Source organism: Gymnodraco acuticeps, unplaced genomic scaffold (genome assembly GCF_902827175.1).
Source record: "Gymnodraco acuticeps unplaced genomic scaffold, fGymAcu1.1, whole genome shotgun sequence".
Lineage (NCBI taxonomy): Eukaryota > Metazoa > Chordata > Actinopteri > Perciformes > Bathydraconidae > Gymnodraco > Gymnodraco acuticeps.
This window is the reverse complement of record NW_022990271.1, coordinates 3,606,505-3,628,437: the sequence shown is the minus strand read 5'-3', so window position 1 is coordinate 3,628,437 and position 21,933 is coordinate 3,606,505. Positions and strand designations below refer to the sequence as shown.

Genomic DNA, 21,933 nt, shown 5'->3' with positions numbered 1-21,933 from the left:
TTGGTAAGTCTCCTCTGTGTTCGTCACTTCATGTGCCCTTAACTTTTTTGCTGCTTTATAAAAAGTACTATTTACTCAGTAGGCTTCAATTTCTCCAACAAGGCACTTGGCTGTTGAGGAGCCCTGACAGCAAGTGCTTGGTTCCTTCTCAGTTTGAAGAGCAGTCAGGAGTGCCCTGTCTTAAAGAGCACTCAGGCCCGAGGATAGGTCAGCATTGTAGCTCAGGGCCAGACCGCTACTGAACTGTATACGTGATCAGTAAAGCATTAAAATCATTTGACTGGCAGCCTGTGAAGACACGCCATAGCACGGGTCAAAGGGTGTTGTTGTTTGGTGCCAGTTAACATCCTTGTTGCAGTTTTCAAACAATCTGGAGGACTGACTGCTACAATGTGTTACAGAAATGTTCATGAAGTACATTCAACCAAAAGATGTCTGCTGTTGAAACCAAAACGGTGCTACTAACAATGCCAGATTCCTTAAAAATCTCAATTCAAAGTAAAACAATGTCTTGATAAAGAAAAGTCACTTTTAAATATGTATTTCTGAATAATTTATCTTGGGTCAAATAAGCATGGTAAAACAAGTATTTTTAGTACAGTCCCTGTATCTTAATGCTATTGTCACAGTCAAAGGCTTGGGGTGAAAAGGACTAATACCAAGATCTTTCTCACTTACAGTAATTTAGTTTCAGTACAATGCACTGCTATATATTTAAAAGGAGCCAAGAGGAATCATGTAAAGACACTAGAGAATGGGACCTGAGGGTGATAACAGCTTTTGAGAGGAGGGAATTTCCCCTTTTAATTGACAATGATCTGTTAGTAAGAATGGTCTTAAGCTGACTGAATGCTTAACCCAAAGTACCCATCCAGACCTCAAGATGACCCAAAAAAAACAGCAAAATCAACCATGAGGAAAGTAACACTGAGTCTGAAAGAACTACAATTGTACAGTCTCCAGCATGTGCAGTTAAGGGAAAGTCATTAGGGGTAGACAGTCTCCGCTGTGATTTTAAATTAGATGACCGTCGCGGAGATTTTATTACAGTGGGAACAAGAAAACTGCTTGAGAGAAAACAGTATAATGCAGTGGACAGAACATACTGCACTACACAGCATATGTATTTAACAATCCATCTATGAAATACGAAGGCAAACTCAGGCTTTTATTGGTTTGTACTGCAGCAAGCCTGAAGCTTGAGTCCATTTTAAACAGCTCCTTAGAATATGTCATTTCAAAGTTAATATTGTTTCTGCTAAACATAATGGATGATCCAAGACTCAGTCGTTGTATCTAAGCTATCACATGCTTTGTGATAATAAGAAGTTTAAAGACAATGGTCTGTTCATTTTTGTGTGTGAGAATGTGAGTGAGAATGAGTGTTTACTGAAGCATTTGGGGAAATATATAAAAAAGGCATCACAGATCCTTGAGATGGCTGAGTAAACCTAAAACTCATCCAACATCATTGTTGTATATTGACAGGAAATAATTGCCACTCTTGCAAAATTTAAATTGTACCACTTGTTTTATCAAAAGAAAAAATACAATTAGATGCAACTTATTCATAGCAACCGGTGGATATTTATTAACACTTTTTCATTGACTCGGAATAACATTTAAAATTCTAAATGAGTTTATCAATGATCCAATTAACTGTAGTTGAGGGTCTATTATTCAAACTCGTCCATTCAAACTCAAGTGAGAGCAATGAATATTCATCACTATACTCAATTCAATTAAACTGAACACAGTGACGAACAGAAACAAAGCACGACAGAATAAGTTGGCCCTCGCTCTTCTCATATAGTACATGCATGCATTATGTTATGCTACATACAATAAACAAGTTAATACCACAGCAACTAGTGAACAGATTAGAGTGTATGGGCTTAGACTGGGATATAACAGACTTTGAAACAGCATGATGGATGCCAGGAGGGTGGTCCTGAGCATCGTCAAGACTGTGTCGTGTTGCTGGGCTTTACCATGGCGGTAATCTCCCAACTGCACGACGAATGGACCAGAAAACCTCTTCACAATGTTTGCTATGTGGGAGGCAGCCCTTTGAGGATCTACATGGTACATGAAGAGGGTTTTTGCGTTCCTCGCTAACGCACAGTTTTAAACAGTCAACATCGAGGGTAAAACCATTTGTTCCAAGAACACACAATGCACTTCGTTTAAATGACAAATCTCATGAAAACCAAATGAAAGTATTTTTCATTCATTTAATCGTTTATTTGAACCGGGACAGTGCACATTGATGAACACTTTAAAACAAAATAATGCTTACAAGTGTAAATGAGGCGGATTTTAGATTTGAGCTCATTTCCATCCGCAGTCCCGTCACATACAACATACAAGAACATGACATTTATATACATAGCAAAATTAAATACATGATATGCAGGAAGAGCATGAGCAGCATACAAGTATTTACCACATGGCAGTACAATGTACAGTAGCAGCTATGATATATAAAGTGCAAGATAAGATAAAAGTGCTACATAAAGTGCAAGAGGAGATACCTCTGTATAAAAGTGCATTTAGCGGTGATTACACGTCTGTTTGTTGCTCAACCATTCTTTAAGTTGTCCGTTAAAACTATTGAGAGTGGGACAATCCCGTATCTCAGTTGGGAGGCTATTCCACAATGAGCTGCCTTTAATGGAGAGGACATTTTGTCCAAAAGTTGTCCTTCTATATATATACCATTATAGTTGTAAAGATATGTTTTTATTACTCAAATTAGGAAAATGTGGTAATTATTACACAATGAGCACAAACAAATATTTACATTAGGAGAAAAGGATCTACAGTTCCAAAGATATTTAAAAACGAAATCTCAACAAGCTGTTTCAATGTTTCATTAGTTAAAACTGAAGGAAAAGCAGATCTAACCAGGAAGATTTGGAAACACACATCTCAGACACTGTAGGGAAGTCTGTTTGTCCACCCTTCAGAATCAGTGCCAGTCAGTGCTTTTTTGGCTTCAGTGCAAGTGAATCAAGTTTGCATTTCTAGGAGATTTTTTGAAATCACAACATTTCCAAAAGCAATTATTGCTCATTGATACTGCATTGATCTTATTTAGGTGGAGATAACACATTTATCTACTATGTTGCCGTGCTCTGATGATGGATCTGCTGCTCAATATAATTAGGTGACGAGATGGCTGTGAACCACAGGGATATTTTGGATACAGGACGAGTAGGGGTGTGTGCATCCACCAGCTGGCCCTTGATATCTACTTATAAATGATGTGGCCACATCCACAATTCTCCCTCTGTGTCATGGAACATGCTGACTGCAATGACAATTGCTCACAACACAGCTGCATATTATGTATAGTTTGAATTAGCCATTTGTTTGCATGTTTTTACCACGCTTGAAGCTTCGATCCATACTGAAATATCTCAAAAACGATATGATGAAATATTGTAAAGATTGTAAGACTAGGGATCGAACTGAATTTGATAATGTCCTGACTTTTCATCCAACCCCACCACAAGGTTTACTGTTGTGTCAACCTGTTTGCAGGACTATATTGGGAACACAGCAAAAAGCTGCATTCAGATAAAAAAGTGGCATTTTCTCATATACGGTACTTCCTGGTCTGTTTCTTTCCTTTGTGATTCAATTCTTACTCCCACACACCTGTACAGTGTGCTGGTACTCCAGCACATGGACTACATGCACACTGAGCAGAGGTAATTAACTGAGATGGCAGTTGTTGTTGTGATTCAGAGGCAAATCTGTCCGTGTATCAATTCCTCACAGTTGCGCACCTCTTCTCGCCCCTACAGGAGGACCACCATTCGAGGACATGTAGAGTTGGCAGCTGTCATAGAAAAGTGACGCAGTTTAGCCCTGAGACATTCTCAGAGGGAAAATTAGATCCTCTGGAGCTTATGTGCCACAGCGCATTATTCAAATGTTGATACACTGAGCCACATATGTCGTACCGTGTTATTCCCGCAGCGCAGTCATCCTGCTGACCTGAAAATAAATGTCATATTTATATGTTGCTCATATTTTCTATTTCGAAAAATGCAATAGTGCACAAATGAGTTGGGAAAAGTATTTCTGCCACAAGGTCTTCATCACTGATCCTTGGCTTGTGCGGATTCCAACTTTGAATACAAATCACACGAGGGAATGATGGTTCGTTGGTAGCTTTTGGTTATTTGATGATTTTAAATGCAGAATCATATTATATTCTCTTTTCGCAATCTGATTGCAGGGGGTTAAATCATTGAATAACTCCAACTTGCTTGCTGGTACCATAAGTGACACGTGAAGGTGGAGCAAAGGTCAACCGAGCGCTGAACGTTGAAGAACTGAAGACACAGTGAGATAGTGTTAGTGGTACAAAAGAAAAGTATGTTAACCAGTTTAAGTACTAGCAACCAGTGCATCAAAGTAGAAATGCAATAAAGCACAGACAAATTATTTTCTTTAGAGAATACCGGAAATTAGTAATTGAGACCATAAACTCATGATCACGATGTTTACTGAGGAAAATATTGACTGAGAAGGAGGGTAATTGTTTTCTAAACTTCTATACAATCAGAATGTTTACGACCAGTAGAGTCGCCCCCTGCTTGCTATGAGAGAGAATGCAAGTTTAACCTCACTTAGTGCCTCACTTATTAGCCCTGAAGGTTGCGGCTTGGTTTGTTGCCAAGTGTTCACAACACATGCCATATAATTGCAACTCTCAAGGGTTGATCTTTGTCTCTCACCATCCCCCTCATTTCTGTCAAATAAAAAGCGAGATTGACCAAATATCTAATAGAAAATCACAAACCATCTCAAGGACTTCAGCACTCAAAAATGTCAATCAGACTGAACTCAGGAGTTTCTTTCACACATTAAAAAATGCTTGAATGTCAACGTCAGCAACAACACTGAGGGTGTTGATGCTTGCTGTCCATCTAGGTCAACTTTCACACCACTTGACACACATCACTGGCTGCTAGATCCTTTAAGCCTTAGTGTGAAGTGGCGGAAACCACATTTACACCATCGGGGTGAGAATGCAGTAATGCACAGTTAATTTTGCCGTAATACATATTTTATGTCATCATTAAATTCCATTTCCGATGTTAAGATTAACACCTCGCGTGAAGCCTTTTGTCACAATGTTTAAATGACTCAAGTGCGATTTAGTACGACATTTATCTTTTCGCTGCGGAGTCACACTAGCCATGGCGTGCATTTCTCTTGACACCTCTCAGCTGTACAAGCGAGGGACTGATGTCACAACATATTTAAGCTTAAAAGGCCAATAAGCTTCATCGTTATGATAAAGCCAACAAAATGACAAGATGTTTCTTTTGCCTCCTGCCTTTAATAGCGTTGGCATCTTCGTCGTAAAAATACGACTTCATTATTCATGTCAATTAAAGGCCACAATGAACTGCGACCATGAACCAAAACAGAGCCACTGTTTTAAGTGGAGGTTAATACAAGACACAGATAAGTAAATAGCCCTAAAATGAATCAAACTATTTAGTCTATTTAGTCTTCAATGTAGTTTTAAATTACATGTTCAAGAGATTTATGTTTAGCAAACCAAATATAGAAGTGCTTATTCTTGCATCAATTCTTATTATTGCTTCTCCATCAATACTCACTACTCTTCATGTAAGAGGTGAGTTTTATCTTTGAATTCCTTTATTTCATATCATAATTTCGCTTTAGAAATTCACACAGCTCTCCTACAAACTCTTAGCCTGCAGGCAGCAATCAGCATTTGGTGAGACCTTGAGAGACCGCACAGTGTTTGGCATTGTAGAAATTGGTGTGAGAAACTGCTTTCAGCCATTGTTCGCTTTGTTTGGTTGGAGTGGTGGGAGTGTAGATGGATAATAATCACTGTTGTCAGTGCTTTCTAGACTTCCCTTTCATTTGAACTTTGAAAGACTCCAACGCTGAACCACTGGGGTAAACGAAGGGGAATTATAATTTTATGGATAATTTAGAGTGTTTTGATTTTAAGTCAAAAACAAAGTCCTTTGTTGTGGGTTCTTATTCATGTATCGCATGTTAAATATTGAGTTGTCAAAGTGTTACAATTAATTATGTGCCAAAGAAAGCATTGAAAGCTTGTTTTCTCTATGTATAATAATAGGATCAAAAAGTCATGGGGTCACTTAAAGTAGAGGGCCCAGCACCCTCTAGAATATTCCAAAAAACAGGCTTCCAAAATACAGGTCTGTTGATGAAGCAAAATAGAGTTGGAAATGAAACAGGAACTTGGCTTGCCGTTCAATGTCAGCTCAGCTTTAAAAACCTTAACAAATAACATTGAATAATTAACAGTAAATAATTCTCGAGGAAACTTCTTTTCAGCAAATCCCCATATTTTCCTGACCATTAAAAACTGTTATTTATGAATGGCAGCTTCAGCAGTTTTAATCTCTTATTTAACAGATTTCCCCCCTGGATCTTGGTCCTCCTTATAAGTTAAGAAATGCATTCCTATTATAAAACAAAAAAACCACATTCGATCTATTTGACATCCTCCGTCATATTTTAATGAGAAGATTCCACACATAACATAATCAATTACAGTCTCTGTCCGTACTGTCAGACAGGCTTGTCTGCTTTAAAAGCCACATCGGAAGAAAATTGTGACGGGGCTTTAGCACTTATGTAGCTGTCGAACGCATCTTATAAATATTACTGGCATTAGCAAAGCAAATGTTCACTGTGGATAAGCTATTAAATATGACACGGCCCCAGGCGTCTTACAAAGCATTTGGCGGCTTAAGCTAAACTCATCCTGGCAGTTTCTTAAGGGCTCTTCAGGTCAAAGGGGGGATTATACTTTAGTGAAAAGATTGCACTGTGTCATTGTGTCATGATTTTAGTGTTGTGTGTTTAGTTTTCGGTTGTATTTTGAAATTCTGTTCTCCCTGTGTCTGGTCTTCCTTCCTGTGTTGCCCTCCTGTGTCTGATTGTCTCATTGTATTCACCTGTTGCCCCACCCCCCCTGTGTTTCTGCCTCCCCTCCCCAGCTGTGTCCTGTCCTGTGATTACCCTTCTGTGTATTTAGTCTCGTCTTCCCTTTTGCTTGATGTTCAGTCGTCGTCTTTCTCGTCCATGTTACCCACCTGTTCCTGTCTGTAAGCTTGTTCCTCGTGCTCCACGGCTTGCTGATGTTAAGTTGTTTCTTGTTTTTCTTTGTCATCTGCTTTTTTTTTTTATTAAAGCTCGCTTTTTGTTACTAGACCTTTTGTCTTTTTTACTGCATTTGGGTCCTATTTTCCCCAATCCTGACAGTACGACCGAACCAGTATGGACCCAGCAGTTTTTTCATTTTCACAAGAGCTGTATGAGCTTGAGAACACTCTTGAGTGCATCTTTAATGAGTGGATGAGAGCCTCATCTAGAGGGGCCAAAGAGGCTGTCCCGTTGGGGGTCCCACCGACACCATGTCCTGTTCCGTTGGGGGTCCCGCCGACACCTGTTCTGCCCGGGTTCCTGCCAACACCATGTCCTGTCCCGCTGGGGGTCCCGCCGACACCTGTTCCACCGGGGTCCCGCAAACACCTTGTCCTGTTCCGTTGGGGGTCCTGCAAACACCATGTTCTGCTCAAGTCCCTTCTCCGTCGGGGGTCCGGCCGCCACCAACTCCTGTTCCGCCGGTGGTTCTGGCTGCGGTTCATGATCACCCTATATTCCTCGTTGAATGGCCTTTGAATGAGCAGCTGTGTAAGATGCTTGACAAGGCCTCACGCTATTTCGAGGAAAAGAGATTAGATGAACTCTATTGATCCAGCCAGGAAAAGGGCTGGCGTTTCAAAGACGAGGAGAAATATTCCATGCGAAGTAGTCTGAATAACCATCAGCATAATAGGAGAGCTGCAGATCTCTGCAGTTACCCACCCACCTGAACACTAATCTTTTCTGTCATTTATTTCATTGCCGTTCCTTGTATTTGTTCAAGCTGAATAAAAAAGCAAAAAGAACAAAAACAGCAGAACAATGTGATAAATCAGATGGAAATGATGACAGTGAGGCCTCTTATGCAGAAAGTGAATTATCTGACAGATTAATTGAAACACTTGAACTGTAACATATGAAGAACGCCTAGACAAATTATTATTCTTTCAAATTGAATAAATCAAAAGTAGATACAAACAATGGGTGCAAGGCACTGCTTCCCTCACTCTGAAGTGAAGTAGTGAAACAAAATGTATTTTACTGTGATGTTTCCCCAACAGCTCTAAAAAGTTTAAACTGATCTGTAAGCGTGTGCCCGCTTGACATTAAGTCCGTATTCAGATTATTACATCTTGCTTTGAGTTGCTTTAAGGAACGAGTCGACTGTAGCTCAAATGATGAAGAAGGTTACCGATTTATCATACAGCAGGTAGATCAAATCATCCATTAGCAGGACACTGAACTCTAAACGGCTCCCAAAGCTTGTGAAGGATAAAAAAAGGTCCTCTAGGACTAGGTAATGGAAGAATCTAGACATGGTTAAAATAGACAAATGTTGGTTTAAGACATTATACAAACTATGGTCTCCAGGGTCAAAGCTGAACATTCAGTTTACCACTTCCTGCAATAGCATAACATGTAACTTTATACTGAATCCTCCAAAATAAAAAGGTAATTTTGATGCAGATTGTGCTGGAAACTAGCAAATCTTGGAGCTATTAAGGACATTAAGGGACACATCTTTAAACAAATCCTTCAAAAATCAATACGCTATGGATGTGAGGGTAGCTTATGAAAAAATATGTCATGCACTGACATACAAAACAATAACTATGTTTGTTCCATTAAGATAAATGTTGATCATACCTTATTGGACCTAGAACAGTAACATATGTCCTTATACTGATTGTGCCTATTGTACAATACAAAAGTACAATAACTTTCGTACTACTGAGTCAGTCTAATGTAATGTAATGTTGTGGTAAAACACATCGAAGTAAACACATTCAATGTACTAAACTGTTGTTGCCAAGAGATGGAACAACAATTTCTGTAGCTGGACAAATTATGTAAATCATACTGCATCGCATTAAGTTCAGGAATCTGTGTCCGAGTTCCACTGCAATATTTGCAAGGAGAAAATAAAGGATAGAAGTGAATATTGATTTTATGTTACCAGATATAATGGTACTTCAGCAATACAATCTTAGAAAGTCGTCAGCTATGGGCCAAATATTATCAATTTGTAGAGGGCAAAAAAACTAGAAAAACAGACAAATTTAAATCGTATAATCAAAAGGACATTGTGTGGTAATTTAAGGCGTATATCCTATTTGAAAAGGTTGTACACATACATATGGAATAATAACTTTCCCCCACTACCCCCCACTCTCTGCAGTTGAAGTTTTAAGCAGTTAAAAAAGATAAGCACTGCTGGGGTTTAACATTTTCTTAAATAACTGTTTTAATAGTGGCAAACACAACATTGACACATCATGGAGCTTCAATAACTGTCAAACTAGGGGAGGAAGAAAGTGTGAAAGAACAATTTAGCACTGATTCTTTACTTCCCACATTTCAGATGTGATAGATGTGCTCAGGATTAAATACATCTTGATAGAGAGGGGCATGGTTAATAATTGATCACCCCTTCCTCCCTGGAATATCAATCTGTACATCTGAGTACACTAGAATGTGCAACCACAACACTGTGATAATTATCTTTTCATCAAATTAAAAGTTAAGAAAAGTCACATTGAAGTTTAGTTCAAGTACTTAAGGCAATTTGTACATCCTCCATCATCAGACAGTTACTCAATTTCATTTCTTCAGCCTGCAGGTAGAACAGGTGGGTAAAGTCACAATCTGCATGCTTGAATACCTGTTTGTGTTTTGCAACTCTACTGTTTTGCAGCTTTTAAATCTATCTTCTCTACTTCCACAATGGGGGTCCCAATCTCTATGGGTCTCAATGGTGGTGGTGATGGTTTTCAGATACATATTTGTTCCCCCCACTCAAATATAAATGAGTCACATGGCACACTTTGATTAAATGAAAGTAAGAGTAAAAGTAAAAGTATATAATCAGCCCACCACTTTTGTTGAAACATTTTGTCAGTATAATGACAGGAAAACTTGCTTTGCAGGAAGGATTTTCTTTCTAAAATAATATCTGATATCTTCACACAGTCCAGGTGTCGAGAACTTCTAAAATCGAACGCCTTTGTAGCCACAGTGTTTTTAAGAAAACCTCTAACTTCAATAAAGAAGGAAAAAAAAACTTTTTGTGAACACGTCAACAGACATATCTACAGTCACAGCCTTCATCAAAGTTGAAGCACTTGGATGTATCTGAGCAAAAATATAGACAATACACTTTCCAGTGTCACAGAATACCACAGAAAACCGGTCACTTGTCTGGAAGCAGAGGGCCAGAAATGAATAGCCATGGCAGGCTGTGAGGAATAAAGCAACACTGCTAAGTGACAGCATGGCACCGCGACTCTGAACACAGGCCTGTCTTTACCTCCCTCAGACAAGTTTCTATGATTCAAGTTCAGCGCCAGTGCCCACATAGGCATACGGATCCAAAAGGCAATATTATGTGCAAAAACAGTGTGCGGAGTGCTACAAATGTAATACGACTTCTAGAAGAAATACAAAGACTTATACATACATGCAGGAGCTAACAGCAGGTGGCTGACTTACCCAGAAAGACATGCCGCACACTGCAAATTAGAGAGTATGATTGTTCACTTCAAGTTCTCGCGAAGTGAAGAGAGAAGCATCTCCTTGATGGCTGCTGGCGTTGGTGGTAACTTGGTGGCTGATTGTTATTATGCTTTCACTGTGGAGCAGAGGGTCCACATGATCAGAGTTTTCCGACGGCTTTTAAAATGCAACAATATATATAACTCTGAATCATCAAAGTCGTAACATAGCACCTCGCTCCAGTCAGAGTTCCTACTGTATAAATAAGGGCATCAAACTCTACATCGCTGCAGGCGCTGAGATGGTCATTTGCAGGTCTAGATATTGATGTTAAAGCTTGAATACATTTGACTGAAAAGCATAGGTCTTTAGATGTCTTGGTTGCACTTATCAGCTTTTAAATGATTATAATTCAACATGTAGTTTGGGCCTGCTTCACAGGTGAATCAAGTCATTAAAATGCTTTTGAATCAATGTAACCTATGATTAGCTTTTAACCAAGCTTATCTTTTGATTTGCTGTAGATTGTCCAGCTAATGGCCACTTCCGGAAGGTTTCCTTTCCAGTTTTGTTATGTAAGCTTTATACTGTAGGACTTATGCAGCTGCAATGAAAGGGAGACACACTCACTTTCATCTAAGACATCTGTGGGCTTCAGAATATTCCAGCTGCAAAAGTTTATATAAACTGATAGCTGCCATAGACAGAAACAAAGAAGAAGTTTGTCTCCTCTGATTGTCACGTATGACGCTGCACAGAAAATGGATCAGAAAGATAGAACACTTGACTATGACAGCATCCCAAGAGCTTTTGTGTGCAACAGCGAGCATTTTGGGACAGCTAAATGTGAAGCTATTTTGGACGAAACAATTCAGTACATTGACATTGATTATAGATTAAAGACTTGTGTTTATTTTTTCAAATACTGTAAGAACATTTTCAAACTAATACAACAATCCTAGGCTGTGTGGGTGAAATTCAATAAGTGAGATATTACCTGTAAACAAAAGTAGATAATATATTGACCTTTTCTCAGAAGGTTATTTGTCTTTATGTATATTACAGTACTTTGGCAGTGTTGGGAGGAAATGCAGATTTAATACAAGCCTCGGTCTCCTAGAGGAACACAACCTCCTTTTAGTACGAGACACTGAACCAACACATCCTGCTTTCAGGCAAACCTGTCACTCCAGAGCTCATTACAGACACGCTTTGGCAGGATTACTGTACTTTATGATTGCAATATTCTCTAAATAGCTTTTATTTCTCTCTGACAAACCACTAGATTTGCTCTCTCTGTTTATGAACTCATTGTCCAAGGAAGACCCTATATAGAGCCATCAAAGGGAATTAATAAGGCTTATTTGCAATCCCTTAGCCCTTGGTTATCAGTTTTAATTTAAAGAAAATAAACATCAACACAAACATTGCAAAACTAAATAGGGAAGTTCACAATGTGACTCACCATGACCATCCCTTGCATAAGTGTTAATGCTGATAATTAATTAACACAACCCTGACAGGAAACTTCTCCAGCACACCAGCCTCTGCTATGGGTGACACAGTGTGCAGCCTAACCCAGATCACAATGAGACAACAATCAACTGCAGGTATTATCCATATAACTCAATCCCACATTTTTTTACTCCAGAAACATGACTCTTACTTTATCTTTTATACATGTGTTTGCAATCCTCAAAATGTAAAGATCAATTTCCTAAGTGTTTGTGTTGTATACTGTAGACCCAGGCTTTTAACTAATTCTGCTCAAGAAACCAGTGAATGGCATATACATTACTCTCTCTTTGTGCAGCGATAAATAAAACAAAACTGGCTTCTTTGCACTAAGCAAATAACATTGATCACTTGATATCTGATGAAGGCCACTATTCACCTTATCTACAATTCAGCATGTTCCCTCAATTAATAAAGAGAGATAAATTAACCTTAGCTATTTGCTTCTTTAATAATTTATTTCAGCGTTGCACAGAGGAGGGACAGTTCCATTCTCAATCAGGAACAAGATGCCTGTCAATGTCAGGGAAGCATAAACGGACTCTTTATTTCTGTTAAACTGTCCATTCAGTTATATAATCTAGCACATTATAAATGATGTTTGCCTGATTCCAACTAAATTATTTTCCTGTCTTCTTTGCCACACTCAACATCAAAGGTGCAGCGAGACCATGTTAGCAGTTGTCAAAATAAATTAGCAAACACTAATATAGATGTATTTAGTCCTGGACACTGATTGACAAGCAGAGGCGTGTCCACTACAAATCACGTCTAACCCTGAGCAACATTCGATTCCACGCTAAACTGTGCAATGAATTGATCGGTGTGTGCGTGTGCTATTTGAATCAACTGACAGGCTCTCCCAACCTGATCTCAGTGCAGGGAGAATCAATGTTGCGCGAAGACAGCGCGGAGATCAGAGCTGTTTTGGGTACTGAAATCTGAAATATGAACATGATGTCATGAAAATAAATAACATGCTCTCAGCATGAAAATAAAATAAAAGAGGAACCAGCAGGATGGGCAATCCTCATACACATCATAGTTAGATTTTCCAATTGTAATGCTTATTGATAAAGTTTAAACCCTTAGTCAAAGTTTTATGATACTGATAATAGCTTCATTAAAAGTATTTTACTTATCTTTAATAAGGTTCAGGTAGCTTCGATTGTTCGCATGTGTTGATTTTTTTTTGGTATTCTTGCCGTTGTCAGTATATTAAAAACATTTATTTCTTAATTCCCAAGCATGTACATTTTAAACCTGACCACTGCTTTGAACTGGGAGTTGTCTTCGATGTGTAACGGACCGTTACAATCTATTATTAGTTTAGTTTTCTACTCATACTGTTTCTGGATGTGATATTTCTTGTGGTACTTGTACCTTGTGTTAGCACATTAGCATAGCAACCGAAGACAAATGGATAACATGTTCCAATTGTATTTACCTCTAAATAAAATGCCCATAACATCCGAGATTCTGGACTTCAGCGAGAATAGTTGTAATGAACTATGATGAATTCTAGTGGATATGATTTTTCATGTAACGTAAGTGTTTTTCACAGTACATCATGAGTAATCATGCAATTTCCTGAAGCTTCAGCTTAGCTCACCTTTCAAAAGGCAAACAGATGAATCAACATGTCAAAAGATGCTTCTTTCATATTTTTAAACCCAAGCTAGAGGGAGATAATGGTCATCATTTTGAATTCACATCACATTAATTTGTTCCAGAGTTCATGTTCAGTTTACAATAATGTCACGGTTGTGTTATTGTAGTATTGAGAGCACAACATGCACAGATGCCTGCATCAGTTACGGGCTGCACAGATCTGTTTCCATATGCTGCGGTGGCCAACATGACCTTTTATTCTACAATGTTGAGTTTAGATAAGAAGGAACTGACTGTACATAATTTAACCATGAATCCAGACTTCTAGCAGTGGTGTCATTCTGGACTTTCTTTGAATCTTAATGGATATATTACAAATCTCATACCTCTAAAGAAAATCAAATAAATACAACTGGGAATTTGAACATGTCTCTGTGGCTAACCCTTCACAGTGTGTGGAGCAATGGATCCTGTTAGCATAGGCAGGAAGGACATGGCTTATTTTTTAAGTCAGTTTTGTTTGCCTCCGCATGCCTCAAAGAGGTGATGCATCCTTTACAGGTTCGGATAAAAAAACATGCTAACTGTGTATTTTCACCAGAGTTAATGCACTTTAATATATCATTGCCATCTAACTAAACCTTTATCATTAACAATAAACCCTGTCAGCCTTGCTGGTTGTCAAGTCCACCATTGTTCTCCTGACGTAACAAGTCTGGCCTGCTGTGCCTGATATATGAACACCATCGATCAGTTTCCACATCGCCTGTTTGTCCAGTGCAAAAACAACGACATTGTATGCCATGACACGTCTCACTCTATTTCAATTAATCCTACATTTATGTCAGCTCACGTTGCTTTTAATGCTTGTTGACTCAGAGTACACACTTTTAGAATATTCAATTTCCTTTCTCATTTTATCCGTGCTTTGGTGAATTTGAAGTACTTTAAATAACAATAAAACTTATAAAAACATCTATTTAATGTGTTTTATCACTTTCTGAAGATTATGATCAAGTAACTTTATGGCATCAATAAGTGTTTTTTATATTTAAAGAAAAAAATGATATGACTTGCTAGACTATAATATTATATTAACTGCAGTATCTTTTTCTTTATCCTGTTCAACACTTACACTGATGCACTTTCCATTTTTGCCTACTCTCCTTTCTTGACTCTTTATTCCAGTTGGAGTATCACTAAGAGACACTGAGAGATCCAGTAAATGCCCTGATGCATGATATTTTGTAATGCCGTTTAGCCGGTGAAATTACATCCAGAAGAAATGAAAAGAAGACAATGGTGGGGAAGCGATTTTAGACAAAAAAACATCAGCATCAGCAGCGAGTAGCTGAGTGCGTGGCAAAGCTGTCCATTATAATGCTCGGTGAGAACCTGATGAATCCCAGCAGGATCCAAATCAGTCTACAAATCATTCTCCATCAAAACATGCATAAAAGACCCTGAAAGCAAATCATTGATAATGGCTCCACAGCCGTAAAGCTTCCCTGCTGACACCACCATGCAGTTCACAGTTATTTGCAAATAAAAAACACATTTTGAATGGCCAATGTAAACAAAGAATATGGTTAGCTCTACATATGTTCCTTTCAGCTCTATGAGGGAGATATTTACAGACTCACAATTTTGAGTAATGTTATTGCATTAGAACCATACAGGACGTGAGTTTAAGCTAGATATGACAGTTTATTCAACCCAGTCTCACGGCATTTCGTGTTATAGTCACGACATTGAATCTATTGATTCGTGTTCACCAACACGATTTTCCCCTTTTTTCCGTGTCACACAGAATGATTTTAAAAGCAATGTATTTCTATTGGTTACTAAACTTTTGAGTTACTAAAGCGTGCGCACGAGTTACTAAAGCGTGCGCACGAGTTAATAAAGCGTGGCCTCGTTTTGTGTGTGTGTGTGTGTGTGTGTGTGTGTGTGTGTGTGTGTGTGTGTGTGTGTGGGGGGCATTTGTTTATGATAGTATCGTTCGTTCCGGTGCACTCCGGCAGGACTATAGCACATCGAGGTTATTTATTCTAGTATTTCACTTGGGAATACATTTAACTATGGAGAACCAGATTTGTGTAAAGTACTGTTCGTGGTAATTTGAAAACAAATGCCGGTGGTGTCGGATACACATGAACACAGAGCGGAGCGCACACACACACAACACACAACACACAACACACAACACACAACACACAACACACAACACACACACACACACACACACACACACACACACACACACACACACACACACACACACACACACACACACACACACACACACACCACACACACACACACACACCACACACACACACACACACACACACACACACACACACACACACACACACACACACACACACACACACACACACCATCATCATCATGCGCCCCGGTGACAGGACATCTCCTTCATAAAACGAGGGGGAATACTCTGGTAGTTCGATGTGTGTATAGGTGTGTGTGTGGTTAAACGTAGCAGCCTCGAACTCTATTCAGCTGTTCTAGTGAAGGGAAACGCAGTGAAGTAAACAGTAAAAGGCACAGCTCTTTGCAGCTGGTGCTGCTCTTCTCAGATTCTGCTGAGTTACACGTTACTGCCTCCAGTGCCCTGTACGACGAAGCCAGTTCAACAGACCCTGGACCTGGATATGTTCGATTTACCCGGCTTAACTAACCCTAACAAACGCGATGTCGATAAGCGGTCCTACGAAGCTGGTTATCAACTCAGTCAATCAAGCAGGGTTTCTCTGTCCGGCTGAGAGCGCGTTCATGTGAAAGGGACGTGGTTAGCAACATTTGACCAATCAGAAACATGGAGACGCGTGCTGACAGCGCAGCGTCATACTTCATGAATGAATAGTGTAAATAACAAATCCTGCTTCGTAGTACAGGCCACTGGTGCCGCAGAGATTTCATAAAGTGAAGGAGGTTTTCCTTCTATAAAACAGCTGTGGGCAGCAGATACTGTGAGTCACGGACAGGAATCCCTCAATTTAAATAAAAGGAGGCCACGCTTTATTAACTCGTGCGAACGAGAAAATAAAACGTGGCCTCGTTTTATTTATTTTTCTCTCAATGAACCCTCCAGGGCTCCGTACATAAGTGTCCTACACTAATAATAAAAAGTATAATTTGTTGTGTTAACACTTTAAACTTGACAGTTTTTTAACCTGCACTGCCTAGTGGTCAAAGCACCTTATTGAATATTTTGTTGAATATGTTATAGTTGATGAAATCAATATTAATAGTAGCCTATACAAAATAGGGTGAAATTAGAAGGTCAATGATAGAAATATAGAATATAAAAAATCAAGAAGATACTGTAGTGATCTCTACAATAAAACTGTTTAGTGCCGGATGTACAAGGATATTAATAGGAGGATGTGCAGAACAGACAAACAAATTAACCTTTATTTAAACATTAAAGAATACTTTAGGTTAAGGTCTTCTTTAAAATAAGAACAAATATTTGGGGTTATCTAAACGTCTAATATATTGCTTTCCTGCAATGTTAACTATGTTGAAGCACTTATTTGAACCGATATTATACATAATAATTATACTCTTATGTATGTAGATAGAATAAGAAATGTGCAGAATATGACAGTTTAATGGTGGAGGTATACACATATCGATAGATGTCTTGTAATGCACTGTTGAGGAACCTGTGACCCAAGTTTTTCATTCATTGCATAACTACACCGTAGTTGTGTATATGATATGTCAATAAACCTTAGAAAATCTTGAAAGGGATGTGCAAACTAGCCATAATATACAGTCTTTAATTAACTATTAGTAGAGAATAACGAGTAATTAATATACTTTATAGAGATCTGCAGATAAATGTTTAGTCTTCTCAAGCACCAACTATCAAATATCTCCCCTGATTGTTGGAACTTGACAATCACCTTCCCTGAATTTTACTCAGGTGTAACTAAAGTCTGATTTAAGGGTTGTTTATATTTAACTTCATTAATCAGAATCTGCAAAGTAACTAAAACCTCATGTTTAACATTACGGCAGCATCTTTTATGGTGATATTCAATCAAAAATAGTGTATGCCTTTATTCCTTTTCTTTGCAGCTGCAGACTAGTCGAGAGCATGCAATCGGACTGAGAATAGAAGATTCTGCTGATGATAATGCTTTAACACTCCTGACCTTTTAGTTTGTAAAAGGTTTTTTTTCCGTATCTCACAAGTGTATCAGATGCGGGGAAATTATTCTCATGATTCCCTGCATGTAGCCACTACAAATGTCAGAGTGTCATAGATGTCAGAGAAGTTCCCAGATGTCTGTTGACTACAAATGACCTCACTGTGATTACAAAGGCCCTCACACCAACAGAGACCAAGATAGATATATTTGGAATAGAACAAGTCAAACCTCAAAATGTCAACAATGATGCACTCGCATGACAGGGGGGAGGGCAATGGGTCTATGAAAGATGCTTTCCGTTTGTACTCCTGCTCTTTGCCTCATCCAGCGGCCTTTTGACTAATATCAGTTACTAACCTAAGTGCTACTTCACCTGGTGTGCAAAGGCATTACCATGGCATTTCCACCAAAAACTTCTGTTTATGTTTCCAATTTGTAAATAACATTTCAGTTCACTCCAATTCAGGTCAAATTGTTGGCAACGCTGTTTGCCAGCTCTTTGAATTGGAGCGATTAGTGGGTACATCAACAAATGACTTGTGGTAATGAGGTTTGGCAGAAAACTAAAATGTGTGTGGCAAACATCAGAGCAAATTTCCTTTTTACGCCGCCCTGTCAGTGTTTTAGCACCTGTTCTATTTCCAAATAAGATGTAATTTAAGATAAAAATAAATCCCTAATTGTTAATTACAAAGACAAATCATGGCTTCTTATATGAGTCATTGAGTCTGTAAAAGCTTCTGCTCCAGAGGGTTGCCTTCATGTGCTACTACCGACTGTGAAAATGACTTGATTCACGTGGATTTGTCTCTACATTTACCTCTGATTACCCCTTAGAGAGTTACACACGCAATAAACATTCCAATGGGAAACATTCACAGACACCCTGAATTAAACCGCACATTGAGATGTTACTTTTTAATCGATCAATGAAAAGGATTCAAGGCCTATCCACTTGAGAACCCATTTTATTATATTTAGTTCTTTGTCTGACAAGTATTTTAAATACGTTTTCTTTTCAGATGTGTCCATTCATTCATCGTTAAAATATTTTTGTATTCATTGCTCCTCTCAGCATTCAATCATAGCCTGAATACACAATCTGGATTCCTCTGGATTCTGGTGTGCAATATTATATCTATTATATCCGTCAGTTATACAACGGCTGTCTTTGTGGTTGATATAGTCACCCAAACTTTGCCAGAACATATTACAAATGCAAATTAGTGTTGAACTTCTCAGTCAATGGAAGAAAATAAAGACAAGCGTTATATGCAACTCATAGATCCTTAACAATAGGTTTGTTCAATATTGACAAGATAGCGGCTTCAAAAGAAAGCTTACATCAGCTGCAGCCATCTTGTTTTTGAAAATGCCTCGAGAGCTCTCTTATTTACAGCCTTTGTCTCAGACATGCGCCCTTATAGATAAATGGTCACGTATCAAGTTGCTGGAAATCTTAATAGTTATTGTTTGTCTGGTTTCCATGCAAACAATATAGCGATGACTGAATGATAGCAATGGCAACATATTGATAATGTGCAACACAAATATATACTGGAAAATAAATACACATAGTGTGAAATAAAGGACATTAGGGGACTTTGATATTTGAACAACAAACAGAAAATCTTAGCTATGTATATTTGTGAAATGCCAAATGTGCCATGTGTTCCTGAAGAAAAATTATTTTCTAGCTAATCATGAATGTATTGCATTTTGTGTGGTGTCAATAAGGTTTCAGATGACAGGTACATCAACATGAGCCTGTCATCACACAAAAACTGCAGTCAAAATTAAATAATTGTCGTGTTTCTATATTTCAAATGGAGTCAATAAAAACAAAGAAACAGTGGTATGAAACCTTGTGTCATTCATAAGCAGGCTTTTGAGTTAAGGGCCTCAAATATCTATCAAGTTCAGTGAAAACCATTAAGTGGCTGTCGCTGCATGTTTTATATAATGTTTTCAAAGTACTGGTCTTCACAAGTTTTATCTTGACAATTTTCCTATGTGTATTGCTGACACACAAACAAAAGATACCAATGGAAACATCCATCAAGAAACCTCTTTTAAAAGCTGCTGCAGATGTAGCTCTGCAGCATTTAATGGGCTGATGTTGTTTTGATGTTATATTTTGAGTATTTTATTCAATTTTGTTCACAGATAACAAGCCAAACGGCAGATAATGTGGTGTCACAAATTCAGTACAGTTACAATGGTATTTGCCAGCAGAACTTTTTTTATTTTCTCTCGCTGTCTAAGGAATCAGCGGTAAATGTCAGGCTTTGGTGTCAGCCAGTCAAACAGAAAAAAAGATGGAAAAAAAAACTTTTATTTTGACAAACTATACTGCACTGATGTTCAACAATGACGCAGTGAGAAATCCAGCGCAGAGGAAGAATAGAAGAAGCTGATTTCTCAACCAACGCAAGCCATGACAGTCTCGATAACGATCATGATCACAACAGACTCCAGTGTTTGGAAAGTGCACGCTCAAACAGATACATGTTTGCAAGCAAATGTCCACCTCTGATTAAAAGCTACTAGCTCTCTTCTGGTCCCTGGAGATATTCAGAGGGCATTTGGCAAACAGATAATCATTAAATGACAGAGGTGGTCAAAGCGGGGAAAGTGGGTTCCTGATCGGTCAATTTGAGTAAATGATTCCTTTATGGCTACATAATGCATCTCTTAAACGCACTAACTGAGAATACATGTTGTTTAAAGCAGGGTTCAAACTAGCCTAAATGATGCTTTGATGACTCACCTCTTGCTGTAAGTCCTTGATGATTTTGGTTTTTTTCTCCATCTCCACTTTAAGAAATTTGATCTGAAAACAGAAACAGAAAAAAGATCAAACTCAATCCCCCACTTCATTGTTTGTTTGTTTTCCATTCAGTGAACATATTTAATGAAAGTCATGGAGGCTGAGCATCACCGCTTTAGCAGGAGCTGTATGGGAAATTAAGTGCATTGAACTAAAGGGATTATGACAATGAACCAAAATCAGTGTCCATACATGATTTATTGCCTTTACTTTACGAAAGGTAGGCAATATTTTATTATTGTTATTCTCAGCAAAATCCCATAAAAATCCAGAACTATCAAAGACAACAGGATATGGACATATATGTGTTTTGTGTAATATTAACAGACTTGTGATTTGCTTTGTGCTATTACTAATATTGATGAATATTTTCAATATTCAATGTTGTACAGAAATAACACATTTAGTTCTCTTTTTGGTCAAATCAAAGTGACATGTTTTCCTCTTCCATGGAGGCACCGCGGGTAACTAGATCAAACCGGTTGAGTCACATCCCCAAGCAGAGGGCATGGTATAATCAAAGGTCATGTTCAGTCACTGTCACTGCCCCTGAGGGTAGTAACAAAATAATTGAAACATATAGAGAGAGCAAAAACATCCTGATGCAGCATTTAGTTTGTTCATAAGGTATTTAATAACATACATTAAAAAAGCCTGTATGCATTAGCTGAGTGAACTGGAGGCTTGAGATGAAGCCAGTGCAAGAAGCAAAGACAGTGTTAGCACTTGATTTACTGTCTTTAATTTAACCAATATGAGCAGCGCTGGTACGTTTACATTGATGCAGTATATTCAGGCTCCAACCATAATTGAACACTGTTTCTTATAAACTGACAGTAACCCGGAGGCCCCTTTGCTGTAGTGAAATTTTAATACACAGTGTTTAGCTGGCCACCCATCAAGGCTTAAAGACTTTTTAACTCTGATGGAAAACCTGTCACATATTAAATTCCTCTGGTGTCGTACAATCTGAGTTTAGCATAACAAGTGTCCAGAATCGTCTCATCCGGGGCTCTCTGAATGCGGCACATATATACGCGTAGGCATTTATTCCACAGTGAGTGACTACCGACTATCCACTGTGTGCCTGATTTAATAGCCCATATGCTTATCATTTCA

General features: G+C 38.4%; 1 protein-coding gene across 1 annotated transcript in view; it reads right to left on the bottom strand.

Annotated features, from left to right (window-relative positions):
* luzp2 (leucine zipper protein 2) overlaps positions 1-21,933 on the bottom strand; it is a 192,341-nt gene that overhangs the window by 40,495 nt on the left and 129,913 nt on the right. Inside the window, exon 5 of the mRNA XM_034221347.1 lies at positions 20,755-20,817. Coding sequence (XP_034077238.1) covers positions 20,755-20,817 — 63 coding nt within the window. The remainder of the gene's footprint in view (positions 1-20,754; positions 20,818-21,933) is intronic.